At 43.3% G+C, this 15,386-nt stretch overlaps 1 protein-coding gene across 2 annotated transcripts in view; it reads left to right on the top strand.

Annotated features, from left to right (window-relative positions):
* The window catches only part of arhgap36 (Rho GTPase activating protein 36), a 102,642-nt gene that overhangs the window by 28,868 nt on the left and 58,388 nt on the right, over positions 1-15,386 (top strand). Inside the window, exon 1 of one of the 2 annotated variants that reach the window (XM_014207435.3) lies at positions 10,181-10,441. The exons of the other annotated variant lie outside the window; for it this stretch is intronic. Coding sequence (XP_014062910.1) covers positions 10,274-10,441 — 168 coding nt within the window. The 5' untranslated portion in view covers positions 10,181-10,273. Of the gene's footprint in view, positions 1-10,180; positions 10,442-15,386 lie in introns of those variants that run through there. 2 annotated transcript variants of the gene reach the window in all.

Here is a 15,386-nt window from a genome sequence, read left to right as displayed (position 1 = left end):
TACTATTGACCAAATAACTGAGGAAGGGGCGTAGACCTTGGCTACAAACTTCGGCTCGCTTCAAGAAAATGTTTTGTGTTCATGAACAACAGAAAAAACTTGCCAAAGACTTAAAGAGAACAGAAACATCATAAAATGTCGTCTGTTCCGAAATATTTCGGCTGGGAAGCATGCGGAAGCTTTTTGTCATTCTCACTCAGATATCATATTAACATGGCATAATAAGTCATGGCAAAATGTGTAGAATTGCAGGAAATTGACTTTGAAACTGCAAAAATGTATCTCAAACCCATGGCAAAATGGATAGAATTGCAGGAAATTAGCAGTAAAACTGAAGAAAAAAAGATTCTCTGCCCAGCGTCAAAATTAGTTTTAGTAGAAATTAGTAGAAATGTGTTATACATTTTTTTTTAAATCCTCTCCACCCAATGACAAAATGTTTACAATTGCAGAAAACTTGCTTTAAAATTGCTACATTTTCTCTATGCTCCATGGCAAATGTGTAGAATTGCAGAAAATTAAGGGACAGATCAACATTTACTGAAGGGGCTGGTCCAACTGAAGGTGTCATAAAAAAACATATCCTCCCCAATGTTAGAAATATTTTCACATGATGCGCCCCCCCAGTAAATTTCCATCTGTCCCCCTTGTACAGTAAAATCAATGTAACACCCTCCCCCTCATAGAATTAACTCAAAATATTGTTACGATCACAAATAACAATAACCGTAGCGACGCTGTGTTTGTAAACATGGATATCGACTTTGACAATTCGGCATGCATTTGTGGCACAGTCGATGCCACGCAGGGCTATGGGCCAGAAGGTTGTGGGTTTGCTGACCACCACAGAGGAGCTCACTCTCCCTGCCTGTTTCAGAGACGGCTGCAGACAATGATCAGCTAGGAGGAAATCAGATTTTCTACATTTTGATGCCATATTTATAATTATATAAAATATATACAACACATTTTCAACAAACAGGTTTCTGTGCCAATGCACCACACAACCAATAAACAAAGCATACAGACTTCAGGCACTTCAATATCATGATTTGCATTTTCAACACAACAATAATAAGCTATATCAATCTCAACAAACAGAAAATCCATCCCTCCCTACCTTGTTGGCTTACCCAGTACAGAAGGCTTGGCTTGACAATCTCCGAATGTCATTAAACGATTTGATGTTTTGTAGAAGATGCATCTTTCCATTCATCAATTGGCCGCTGCACAGTTTGGAATGATAGATTTTATTTGTCAGTAAAAAAATAAATAACAATGTTTTAAAGTGACTGGGAATGCACAATAAAGTTGAGAACGTATTTCCATTGCGGTCCCTATTTTTTACATAAACACATATACAATTACATAGATACAGACACATTACAGAGATAGAGATGAAAAAATGCTATGAGTATGAGGGGTGAGTTTAAGTACAATTCTTACAAGCTTGTTTGGCTGGTAGCTTATTCTTTAGATGTGTGGGGCTGCTGGTGAACCATGCATGACCTGCAGGCAAAATCAATAAACGAGGGATATTCGACCCTTACTGTAGGTCTTCATCAGGCATCCATATCCCAGGTGGGGGTAGAAGGTCCTATATATAGGAGCAGTACTCAGTGACATCACTTCCTGAAACAGAAGGTAAACATTTTTAGTTTCTAACATAGTTTCACAATATTAACATTCAATCAAAATATATAATCATAGACAGGGAATGTGATCAGTAATAGACGTACAATATTCAATTAGGATTTTTTTTAAACAATTTAGACATATTGAAACTATAAAAAAGGTTTGAAGTCAAAATCCTCATTAAAGCCAAGAGGAGACAGTGTGTTGAGCCTGTGGATCCAGAAAGTGTCACGTCCTGGCCAGTATAAGGGTAAATTGTCATTTTAGTTTGGTCAGGACGTGGCAGAGGGTATTTGTTTTATGTGGTTCAGGGTGGTGTGTTAGTTAGGAGGGCGTTTGATTTATTATTTCCGGGTTTTGAGTTATGGTCTATGTTGATGTATTTCTATGTGTAGTCTGGTTGATCTATTTCTATGTTGAGTTAATTGGGGTGGACTTCCAATTGAAGGCAGCTGTGTGGTGTTGCCTTTGATTGGAAGTCCTATATTAGTTGGGTGTTTGTCTGTGTATTTGTGGGAGATTGTTCTGTGTTTAGCCTTGTGCCTTGCCAGACTGTCTGTCGATCGTTCGATCGTTCGTTCGATCGTTCGATCGTTCGTTCGATCGTTCGATCGTTCGATCGTTCGTTCGATCGTTCGATCGTTCGATCGTTTCGATCGTTCAATCGTTCGTTCGTTCGTTCGTTCGTTCTCTTGTTTGTTATTTTTGTACGTTCATTCTGAGTTAATAAACGTCAAGATGCGCTTACACATACCTGCTGCGTTTTGGTCCTCCTTAACCGACGACACCTGTGACAGAAAGATTCCCTTTGAAGAAGTTTCCTCTCAATATTGGCTAAACGACACACATTTCCATCCTTATAAGCAGCCTATAACAAATTACAAAAACACTATTCCTTCCATGTGTAGCATATGCAAAACTTTATAGCCAATTTTTGTATTGTTTTTAGGCTACTTTTCTAAAACAACAATTGTCCACCTCACGGTTCAGCTGTCAGAGTTGATCACTAAATGTATCAGATTATTGCATGCATAGGCCTATAGGCTTAGGTGTCCACTGTATGATATTAACGTTTTAATAGATACATATAGCCTATATAAATGAAGAGAAGCTTAGGCCTAACCCCAGAGAGATAGTGATATGCCAGTGGCATGCTACGACACCGACATGCATTTCTTTATGTCAGATGGCTACTGCGTCTGTTATACAGATGTAGACGTATAGAAGGAGGCTAATTTGTACATTTTCAATCAGAATATTTTGTATAAAGATAAGCAGTATAGTGTTAGATTATAGGAGTAAATCTGGTAGGCCTTCCTCACCTAAAGTCCAACTGTCAGTTGCAATGCCGGGGTGCACTGCCTTTATATCATAGGCCTGTAGTAGCTAAATCTTTTGTGAGCGGACCAAGTATTTTTCGGTTGCTCTACAGCGGAAAGGTAGAATAAACGAGTCAGGAGCAGGTTTTCTTACATTTATTAACAAAGTTTTTTATTGAGAACTTTTTCTTCTCAAACAATCCCACACAATCAAGGATGATCTCACAAGGATAACACAAATCTTCTTTACAGGGACAAGGAACACAATGTCTCCCCCACATGCCGGTTCCCTCCTCTCTCTTGTAGGGGAAATAAAATAGGAGATTAGTACCGTACACTGTGCTTAACTGCCTCTGATTACCTTTACTCACATGCCGGGCTGGGTTACTATCCGTGGGACTAGCCTGACCCCTGGTGGTCCTTCCACATACCTCAACCCTCAGGACTGGACCGGAGGGCCGGGCGCCAGATGCGCCGTCACAGGACCAGCCCTGTGGATGACATGGAAAAAGAATGGTTGTAATGCAAGAAACCATCTGGCTATTCTGTTGTTATTGTTTCTCTTACTGGCCATCCACGTGAGGGGAGCATGGTCAGTAACGAGGGCGAACCTACGCCCGAATAGGTAGTAATCGAGGGCCCACTTAATGGCTAGGGCCTCTTTCTCTACGGTAGCATATCTCTGTTCTCAATCACAGAGCTTCCTACTTATGAAGAGAATAGGCCTCTCTGCTTCACCTTCACCCTGAGCTAGGACGGCCCCGAGCCCTGTATCTAAGGCGTCTAGCTGCACAATGAACTCTTGGGAAAAGTCGGGAGCCTGCAGGACGGGATCAAAGCACAGGCTGGAAGGCGTCTTCCGTCTCTTCCTTCCACGCTATACGGTTTGACAAGTTTTTCTTGATGAGATTTGTGAGGGGGTGGCAATGGTTGCATATCCAGGGATGAAACTGAGATAATATCCCGTTATTCCCAAGAAGGGTCGGACGCCCCGCTTCGTCTGGACCGAGGCCAGTCCCGATTTGACCTGGTCTTTTCTGCCTGTGGACATGTTTTTCCGTTCCCCACGGTGCATCCCAGGTATTGCGCTTCAGACAGACCCGGGCAGCATTTTTTGGGATTGATTGTCAGCCCTGTAGCCTCCAAGCCCACAAGCACCGCCCACAGTCGCAGGAGGTGCCTATCCCAGTCCTCGCAGTGGATGACCACATTGTCTATATACGCTGCTGCGTACTCTTGATGAGGCAGTAGAATGGCATCCATGAGGCGTTGGAAAATTGCCGCAGCACCATACAGTCTGAAGGGCATCCTCACATACTGAAAAAGCCCCTCCGGTGTGGCGAAGGCAGTCTTTGGGCGGTCCTCCGGAGTCACCGGCACTTGCCAATATCCCTTCGTCAGATCCAGGGTGGTGATGAACTTGGCCCTTCCCAAGCGCTCCAAGAGTTCAACCACATGGGGCATGGGACACGCGTTGAATGTAGAGATGACGTTTACACCCCTAAAGTCGTTTCGTTGCAGAGCCTCATTCTACCGCCAGGTTTGGGGACCAGGACTATGGAACTGGACCACTCACTCGTAGATGGCTTGATCACCCTCATCCTCAGCATCTCCCTTACCTCGTTCTTAGCGATGACTCGGCGTGCCTCAGGAATCCAGTAAGGCCAGATATGCACCTTCTTGCCTGGTTCGGTGTGGATACGGTGAAACAGGACATCTGTTTGTCTTGGAAAGGGAGAGAATACCCGGCCGAATTGCATAATCAGCTTGTCTAGCTGTCTCGACTGCTCCTGCAGAAGAGTTCGGCCACGGCGTACCTGTAGCGGGGCCTCCTCTTTTTCTTTGTCCTCCACTGCCAACAAAGCCACACCCTTCTCTCTTCCATGGTACTTCTTCAGCAGGTTGATATGATAGAGTTGGACCTTCTTCCTCCTGTCAGGTTGCTTGATGCGGTAATTGACCGGTGAGACCCTCTCCTTTACCCCGTAGGGCCCCCTCCACTGTGCCAGCAAGTGGTATTCGGCCATGGGCACGAGTACCATCACTTTCTCTCTCACGGTGAACTCCCTGGGTGTCGCTGACTTATTGTAGGCCCGACTTTGAGTCTGTCGCGCCTTGTCCATATGCTCCTTTACTATGGGCCAGACTGCCAACAGTCGGTCCCGCATCAGGGTAACATGTTCTATCGTCGACCGGCATGGGCAGGGTTGGGCCTCCCAGGTCTCCTTGGCTAAGTCGAGGATCCCTTGACATGGTCTGTCGTACAGCAATTAGAATGGGGAAAACCCTATGGACGCCTGTGGTACTTCTCTCAGGGCAAATATTAAGTCGGGCAGAAGCATGTCCCAGTTTTTCTGGTCTCTGTACACCACTCTTCTCAACATGCTTTTAATCGTCTTGTTCAGGGGTCCGCACAAACTGTCTGTCTGTGGGTGGAATATGCTTGTGCATATCTGTTGAACCTGGTATAACCGACACAGGTCCTTCATCAACCGGGACATGAACGGGGTTCCCTGGTCATTAGGATCATCTTGGGAAGGTCCACCCGGGAGAACAGCATAACGATTCCTTGGTGATTCCCTTTGATGACATGTTGCGAAGGGGTATGGCCTCTGGGAACTTGGTAGAGTAATCTACGACAACCAGGATGTACTCATGTCCTCTGGCGTATTTCGGGATGGGTCCCACGAGGTCCATAGCTATGCGTTCGAAGCAGGTCTCTATAATGGGAAGAGGAATCAAACGATTACGCAGGTGTGGCCATGGGGCCATACGCTGACATTGATCACACGTCCTACAATACCTGGCCACATCTCAAGTGACACGGGGCCAATAGAACCTCTGCATGATTCTGTCAATCATTTTGTCCCGTGCCAGGTGGACATGGGCATGGGCTAGCTGTAGGACAGTATTCCTGTACTGTATGGTCTACGCACCATTAGTAATTCCTGTTTTCCCCCCTTCATTGCACAACCCAATACAAGAGCATGCCTGACTGCATAGTAGGGAAGAGAGGGCTCACCTGACCCGTCGACATTTCTCCTGTCGATCACCTTCCTCATGGCGTCCCGTAGGTCTGGGTCTCTATGCTGAGCTGTGGAGAACTGTCCCTTTAATTCTTGGGGCAAGTTGACCTCTGTAGAGGGGTGTGGATGTTGTTCCCCATCCCCGTTGGGGGTGCCCAAGGAGAATCCCTTCCATGTTCCCTCCTCTGACTGGGTTTCAAACATATCCCGTAGCCTCTGGCCGCGCCTTCCTTCCTCCGTCGTGTACAACCCGTCGCAGGTGTCTTCATCTGAGGTTTCCTGGAATAGCTGTCGGAGGTGTTGGGTCTGTATTTCTTCCTCTGCTCCAGAGGTAGAGGCCGAGGCTACGTTTCCTTGTAGAGCTACTACCTCGGGCTTGGAATTGGTTTTTTTCTTTCTCTGCTTTCCTGCCCCCCTGTAGTGGGCCGGACCTCGGCGTGTGATAGAGAGACCTGATCCCCTTTGTTCGGAGCGTAAAGTTGTCTGCCGAAGCTCCTTATACAGGGGACAGTCTCTCCTCATCAATAATGGCACCTTCAGCTGGGGTACTTTCCCCGCCCTGACTGTACACCTTCCTTTCGGGGTGCGAATGGACAAACTCACGGTGGGGTAATAGTGGGTGTCTCCATGGATACAGGATACGGCTACTTTGTCTGGTAGCAGTGTTGCTGTGGTCACCATCTGTTCCTCCACTAATATAACCATACTTCCTGAGTCGAGAATGGTTACCATGTCTCGTCCTTCTATTCGAACATGAATCTCTGGGGCTGGGGCTATTTCTGCTAACCAACAGGGGCAATCCTGCCCTCTCGAAACAGGGATATGTGGGGACGGGCAGCGATGACTCGGTGGACTCGGTGGCCACACATCCCTGTTTCGAGAGGGCAGGATTGCCCCTGTTGGTTAGCAGAAATAGCCCCAGCCCCAGAGATTCACGTTCTTTCTGGGACCTTTCTGGGACCCACCAACCCTGTTGTCTGGGTGATGACTTCTCTTCACATCCGGAGTGGGTTCGGTCGTGCCGGGGTTAATCGGAGAAAGGTCTTGGCAGAGTCCTTCCGGTCCTCCTTGTCCCCTTTTAACAACTCCCATGTAGATTGGTACATTTCCACGGCCTGGGCTATGTCGTCTGCTGACGAGGGGTTAGTTTGCCCCACAACCCTTTTTAAGTCCATGGGTAATTCCCTTAAAATCTTGTCCACTGCGAGAGTCTCTACAACATGCCCTACTTCCTTTCCGGGTTCCAGCCACTGTTTTGTTAGTCGTATGAGTGCGAAGATCTGGGCCCACACGGGTTCGTCGGCCATATAGGTCCATTGATGGAACATAACGGCTCTATCTCGGGCGGTCAGCTGGTACTGGGACAGAATCTCGGTTTTTAGTCGCCCATAGTCAGCAGCTTTGCGGGGGTTCAGGTCATAGTAGGCTTCCTGGGCTATGCTGGTTAAAAGAGGGGCTAACGCGCTCGCCCATTCTGTTGGGGGTCACTCTTCCAAGGTGGCCGTCCTTTCGAAAGGCATGATAAAAGCCTCAATATCATCCTCCTTGGAGAGGCGAGGTAAGACGGCGTGAGCAGCTGCTCTTGGCTTCACTCTCAGTTCTTCTCGCCGGCTCAGATGTCGTTGCAGGAGTTCTATGGTTGTCTGCTGTGCCGTGATCAACTGTTGTAGCAGAGCGTTATCCATCTTTCTTGTATGGTTCCTCTGTGCCTACAGGTAGATTTTTGTCTTTTCCTTACTTATCCTCGTGTAACTCGTCCACCTAATGCCCGCATTCTCTACCAATGTGAGCGGACCAAGTATTTTTCAGTTGCTCTACAGCGGAAAGGTAGAATAAACGAGTCAGGAGCAGGTTTTCTTACATTGAACAAAGTTCTCTATTGAGGTATTTTTTTTATTCTCAAACAATCCCACACAATCAAGGATGATCTCACAAGGATAACACAAATATTCTTCTTTACAGGGATAAGGAACACAATGTGAGTAACTTTTAACTATAACATAAATCACGGGTGTGTCACTGCCTCAACTGTCCATTCGTGGAGATCTCCTTTCGGGAGGTGGTGCGGATCCGTGGTTGCCATTCCCAAGAGGTAGTTTGTCCTCTTCTTCTCCCTATCGTTGGGTAAATCCTCTCCTTTGGAGAATCAATCACTTTTTTCCCCCTCCAGTCTCCCCCACTGCCGGTTCCCTCCTCTCTCTTGTAGGGGGAAGAAAATAGGTGATTAGTACCATCAGCTGTGCTTAACTCCCTCTGATCGCCTTTGCTCACATGCCGGGCTGGGCTACTATCCGTGGGACCAGCCTGCCCCCTGGTGGTCCTGCCACACTTAATAATAACCACGCCATACCAAATCTTCACAAAAGTTTCTAAACTTCATTAGGGTAATATTAGAAGTAAGTCAAGCCATTGTTTATTGAGAAAATATGAGCAGCAGAGCAAGTGTGCAATACCCTCCCTGTGCCCAATAAAACACCACACAACCCTCCTCAAAGCAAAAACAAAAGTTTGATAACCCTCCCCTATCTTGGACCACCCCCTCCCCCAAGTACATTTCAATCTTTCCCTAACTTTAAAACGTGTCTATCAATATAGGATTGTAGCCCAATGTTGCGTTTTTGTAAAACTTACAAAACTACCTCTAGCTCTGGCTCAGAAGGTTTGTTTCTCATTTTTTGTTTTTCTACATAATCACTACATCTTAGAGAATACAGGAAACATATTTTAAGTCATGTACTTGCACGTATGGCTTAAATCATATGCTTGTGTAGGGGACCAGTGTAATCTCAGATGGGTGTACAGTTTTCTAATGTTTCAGAGGCTACTGATGCCACAATAATCATACTAACACACAACAAATACTACTAAGAGATACATCTGGGTCTAAGGACAAGTACGACCAGTGCGGGGGACCAATACGAAAAAAGTATTAAAACGTACTCACTACTGTAAGTCGCTCTGAATAAGAGCGTCTGCTAAATGGCTAAAATGTACATGTAAAAATGTAAGGAGATGCCCTATGTAGTGTGCCCCATGAGTTTTGAGTTTAGGACCTGTACAGGATGCGATTTAGGAAACATTTGTTCTTTACAATGTTGGTTTTCACAGGTTTAATTCAGTGGTTTCCAAACGTATCCTCCGGGACCCCCGGACGTTTCACATTTTTGTTGTATCCCTGAACTAGCTCAGTTGAATCATATGTCAGTGTCCAAAAACACCTTCCATCCTGAACCAACTGGTTTCACTTCATTTTGATTAACTGTTTTCGTTACATTTATTTGACAGGGATAAGGCACATCAATCAACATTTCTGTAAATGTGGCAGATTTAGCCAGATAGCTAAATCTGCTAAAACATTTCATAAAATAATTCTATATGTTCTCAATGACTTGCCTGGTTAAATAAAGGCATAATAGTATAAGTATAATTGCACTTATCATGAGTGATTTAAAGTTGGTAGTTGAATATTTTCTTACTCAACATGCACTTGGTTATAATCATCCACAGGTAATTGAACCAAGAAAGGAGTAAAAGCAACTTGAACAAGCTTCCAAATGAGATATTTACACAGTAAAATACATTCCAACATCCAGAGAGTGCAGAAAAGTCTAGAAACACCTATTATCCTATTTCTCCTTTAAGGAGGGACAGCGTTAAAAGAAATAGCTGAGGTAGATCTCCCTGTGATTCTATTGTCTGTGCTGAAGGGGAATAAAGCCAGGAGTAGAGGAGGAGAGTAGGAGAAGTGAAGTACTGATACAGAGGAAAGAGAGTGAGAGGATAAGGGCAGAGAGAAAAGAGAGGGAGAGGAGAAGGGCAGATCAGAGAGAAGTACGTGATGGAGAGAAAAAAGAGAGGGAGAGAGGAGAAGAGCAGAGAGAAAGGAGAGGGAGGAGGAGATAGTGAAAATCACTTTTTAAATCAAGCCAGGACAGCTTAGTTAGTTCAGACTTATCCCCCCTCCTTCCCTTTCATCCCCTGTTCATCTCACGTCCCACTTCCCCCCTCCCTTCCTCTCATTCTCTCCCTTTCAGTTCTCTCCCCTGAATCTCTCCCGTTTCCAACCCTTTCATCCACGCTTATTTCCTCCTCTTTCCCTTCTATCCCCCTTCTCCCCTCCCCTCACAGATTCAGCCCCCCCCCCCCCTTTCCATCACAGTGTTTACGTGAAGTGATCTCTTGGCAGCGAGACTCAGCTCACTGATTTACACCAGCAGATGGAGGGAGCAGATCTCTCTCTCTCCTTCTGTTGCTCGCTCTGTCTTGCTCTCCTTACACCGAGTGTGTTCCTTCATGCCCCATTTGGACTGGACACACAAACCTGGTCTGCATCTCTGCTGTGAGTGTGTGAGTTTGAGTGGGAGCGTGAGAAGTAGCTGTGCAGACTACAGGACTTATCAAAGTGGACTCACTCACTGCATAAAGGTCTTTATTCGTCTACAGCTGACTCCCTACGTACAGGTATAGATTGTTTTTAAAAATTTTATTATTCAACCTTTATTTAACTAGACAAGTCAGTCAGTGTGTGCTTAATGTGCGTTTGTGGTCTCTCTAAGTCATCAATAGGTGTGAATTTGTTGCTACTGTCTCTAGAACGGTTTGTTAGTCACAAAGTGCGACAATTGTTGAGACTCTCGTGCTCTTTGTTGTGTCGAAAAGTTCTGTCCGGTAGCGAGTGTGTTTGTGTTCAATAGGTATTTGTCGTCAAAAGGTATTGCGTGTTTGCTACTGTCTCCATATCTTGGAGTGTCACAGAGAATGTGTGCTATGTCTCAAGGCTTGCTCTGTCAAGTACTGAATAAAGCTAGATAATGTGTGTGTGTGTTTCAATGCATACGTTTTACAGTTTTACAGTTCTCTTAGTCTCTTAGTCTCAGTCTCCTTAAGTGCTCTGCTCTGGTTGCTGTCATTTATCTTTGAAGTATTTAATCAATCCGCTTGAACAATCTGAATGTGTGCCTTCTGTGAATGTGTGCCTTCTGTGAATTTGTGCCTTCTGTGAATTGGTATTGTCAAGGGTTGCATTTATAGTCTGAATTCAATCTGACTTCTTCAACAATAGATTAAACGAATAAAGTAAAATGCACATATGGAAAATGATTATACTTTGTGCAAAGCAAATACTTTTGCATGTGACTATTTTCACATGTAGTCCTCTTCAAAATAACCGATCTCAGTCCTCTTTAAAGTGAACTCTTGGGTAAAAGAAAAGCAAAATAACTCAGTTCTCTTTGTATTCACACTGCCCATTCCTTTGAATGAGGACCCAACTCTTTTGCCATTTCTCTTTTGCCATTATACACACTATATTCATTTTACGGACACAATGTATTTTACAATAGTTATATTTTGTTTGTTTTCAATCTCACCCTTCAGCTACCATCAACCCATCCCATCTGTCTCTTAACACCATCCATTATTGACATTGAATATGAGGTAGCCTAGTGGTTAGAGCGTTGGGCCAGTAATCGAAAGATTGGTGGGTCGTATCCCTGCGCTGACGAGGTATATCTGTCGTTCTGCCCCTGAACAAGGCAGTTAACCCACTGTTCCCCGGTAGGCTGTCATTGTAAATAAGAATTTGTTCTTAACTGACTTGCCTAGTTAAACATTTTTTTTAAAAATTCATTTGTACTGTTATGTTTCACAAAAGTTCTGAACCTTTCTTTGCTCATAGTTTCTATAGATTGTAAATTAAATATTTTAGCCAAAAGTGTTATATTATTGATCGATTGACTATGACTTTTCAAATCACCCAGCAGTGCTATTTGCAGAGTTAGCTCCAGGTAAATGTTGCACTTCTTCAACCATTCCTGGACTGCAATATTTTTGCAATATATATGGCACAGCTGTCCATTTTTTGGTCCTTAAATGAAACTGGTATACTTTTTTATTTAACACAATTTTCTTTAACCAATTTTGATCTTTAATGCAGGGCCAACAGACAAGTGTATTACTTTTTCCCCTTCCACTTGCCTCTTCCATTTTTGTGGTAATGCTGCAATTAGTTGGTTGTAATTTTGGGTAGAGCAGCTTTTCCACATATTTTTGTTAGCCGCATGTGTGACATAACTCTACCAGTCCTATTCATGACATAATTTAAAAAGATAACTTTTGAAAACGTTTAAAAAATATATATATTTTTTTAATCAATTAGTATGTTTGTTACTTTGTTTTTCTTCCACCAAGCGTAGTGCATAAACCTATAAAACATTGCCTGTGCTCTCCTCCGGGACCTCTAAGAAGTGTTAGTTTAGAACATTTACATCATTTTTTATCATTGGAACACACGCACTCTGGTAGCCTGGTTCCAGATCTGTGTGAACTTTATCTAATTCCTAACATGACTATTGCCAATGACACTTTTCATTTTTTTTTCAGGCACAGATGAAACAACAGCTATAGCTAGGGCAATAATCGGGAGTATGGCATAACAACTATAGTCTGAGTAGTTGGCTAAAGAACAAACTGGATTCTGAGGTGTTTTTCTATTTCAAATGTTCTCTTTCATTTCCTTCTCTTTGTATTGCATTGATCTTACCCCTCTGATCTAACTCCTGACTATTGTTGTCTTATTTGGCCTAACAATGATAGTCAGACAAGATTGCTGAAGTTCAAACAAACCTGGAACAATGCAGGTTGGATTATTTTAGTTATTCTATTCAAAATGGATACTTTCCTTTGGCTTCTTTCCCCTTCTGGTGACGTTTGGAGTGATCAGGACAGCTTTTCCTGTGTCTGTTATTTAATCAAGCCTGATGATGAACAAACACACACACACACACACACACACACACACACACACACACACACACACACACACACACACACACACACACACACACACACACACACACCACACACCTTGTCCATGGTTCCCATATGATCTGTGGAGTGCACCAATTTTATCTTTCACTTCAAGCTAGTAATACATAATACAGAACATCTACTTTGTGCAAGACACAAGTAATTTTTCCAACAATTGTTTAGAGGCAGATTATTTCACTTATAATTCACTGTATCACAATTCCAGTGGGTCAAAAGTGTACATACACTAAGTTGACTGTGCCTTTAAACACCTTGGACAATTCCAGAAAATGATGCCATGGCTTTAGAAGCTTCTCATAGGCTAATTCACATCATTTGAGTCAATTGGAGGTGTCCCTGTGGATGTATTTCAAGGCCTACCTTCAAACTCAGTGCCTCTGCTTGACATCATGGGAAAATCAAAAGAAATCAGCCAAGATCTCAGAAAATAAATTGTAGACCTCCACAAGTCTGGTTCATCCTTGGGAGCAATTTCCAAATGCCTAAAGGTACCACGTTCATCTGTACAAACAATTGTACGCAAGTATAAACACCATGGGACCACGCAGCCGTCATACCGCTCAGGAAGGAGACGTGTTCTGTCTCCTAGAGATGAACGTACTTTAGTGCGAAAAGTCCAAAATCAATCCCAGAACAACAGCAAAGGACCTTGTGAAGATGCTGGAGGAAACAGGTACAAAAGTATCTATATCCACAGTAAAATGAGTGCTATATCGACATAACCTGAAAGGCCACTCAGCAAGGAAGAATCCACTGCTTCAAAACCGTCATAAAATAGCCAGACTATGGTTTGCAACTGCACATGGGGACAAAGATTGTACTTTTTGGAGAAATGTCCTCTGTTTGGAGGAAAAAGAGGGAGGCTTGCAAGCCGAAGAACATCATCCCAACTGTGAAGCACGTGGGTGGCAGCATCATGTTGTGGGGGTGCTTTGCTGCAGGAGGGACTGGTGCACTTCACAAAATAGATGGCATCATGAGGGAGGAAAATGTTGTGGATATATTGAAGCAACATCTCAAGACATCAGTCGGGAAGTTAAAGCTTGGTCGCAAATGGGTCTTCCAAATGGACAATGACTCCAAGCATACTTCCAAAGTTGTGGCAAAATGGCTTAAGGACAACAAAGTCAAGGTATTGGAGTGGCCGTCACAAAGCCCTGACCTCAATCCTATAGAAAATCTGTGAGCAGAACTGAAAAGCGTGTGCAAGCAAGGAGGCCTACAAACCTAACTCAGTTACACCAGCTCTGTCAGGAAGAATGGACCAAAATTGGTGTCACAGGAAGGCCAAAAAGATCATCAAGGACAACAACCACACAAGCCATTGCCTGTTCACCCCGCTATCATCCAAAAGGCGAGGTCAGTACAGGTGCATCAAAGCGGGGATCGAGAGACTGAAAAACAGCTTCTATCTCAAGGCCATCAGAATGTTAAACAGCCATCACTAACATTGAGGGGCTGCTGCCAACATACTGACTCATCTCTAGCCACTTTAATAATGACAAAAAATGATGTAATAAATGTATCACTAGCCACTTTAAACAATGCCACTTTATATAATGTTTACATACCCTACATTACTCATCTCAAATGTATATACTGTACTCTACACCATCTACTGCATCTTGCCTATGCCGTTCGGCCATCGCTCATTCATATATTTTTATGTACATATTCTTATTCATTCCTTTACACTATAAGGTAGTTGTTGTGAAATTGTTAGGTTAGATTACTTGTTAGATATTACTGCATGGTCGGAACTAGCACAAGCATTTCGCTACACTCGCATTAACATCTGCTAACCATGTGTATGTGACAAAGAAAATTTGATTTAATTTCATTAGAAACTCACCCAACTTATTGTGGGAAGCTTGTGGAAGGCTACCCAAAACGTTTGACCCAAGTTAAACAATTTAAAGGCAATGCTACCAAATACTAATTGAGTGTTTGTAAACTTCTGACCCACTGGGAATGTGATGAAAGAAATAAAAGCTGAAATAAATCATTCTCTCTACTATTATTCTGCCATTTCACATTCTTATAATAAAGTGGTGATCCTAACTGACCTAAGACAGGGAATTTTTATTAGGATTAAATGTCAGGAAGTGTGAATAACTGAGTTTAAATGTATTTGGCTAAGGTGTATGTAAACCTCCGACTTCAACTGTATATGTCCGAACTCAGAATCAAATAGTCTTCGCAAAAATAACATGGTCACTGTGGTAGAATATACTGTGCAATCGGAAAGTATTCAGACCCCTTGACTTTTTCCACATTTTGTTACATTACAGCCTTATTCTAAAATGGATTTAAAAAAAAAATTCTCATCAATTTACACACAATGCACCATAATGACAAAGTGAAAACAGGTTTTTAGAAATTTTAGCAAGTGTATTAAACATAAAAAACGTAAATACCTTATTTACATAAGTATTCAGACCCTTTGCTATGAGACTAGAAAATTGAGCTCAAGTGCATCCCATTTCCATTGACATCCTTGAGATGTTTCTACAGCTTGATTGTAGTCCACCTTGGGTAAATTCAATTGATTGGACATGATTTGGAAAGGCACACACCT

Source organism: Salmo salar, chromosome 07 (assembly GCF_965601325.2).
Source record: "Salmo salar chromosome 07, fSalSal1, whole genome shotgun sequence".
NCBI classification, from domain to species: Eukaryota; Metazoa; Chordata; class Actinopteri; order Salmoniformes; family Salmonidae; genus Salmo; species Salmo salar.
The sequence above is the reverse complement of the archived record's forward strand: the minus strand, read 5'-3'. Positions and strand labels throughout refer to the sequence as shown.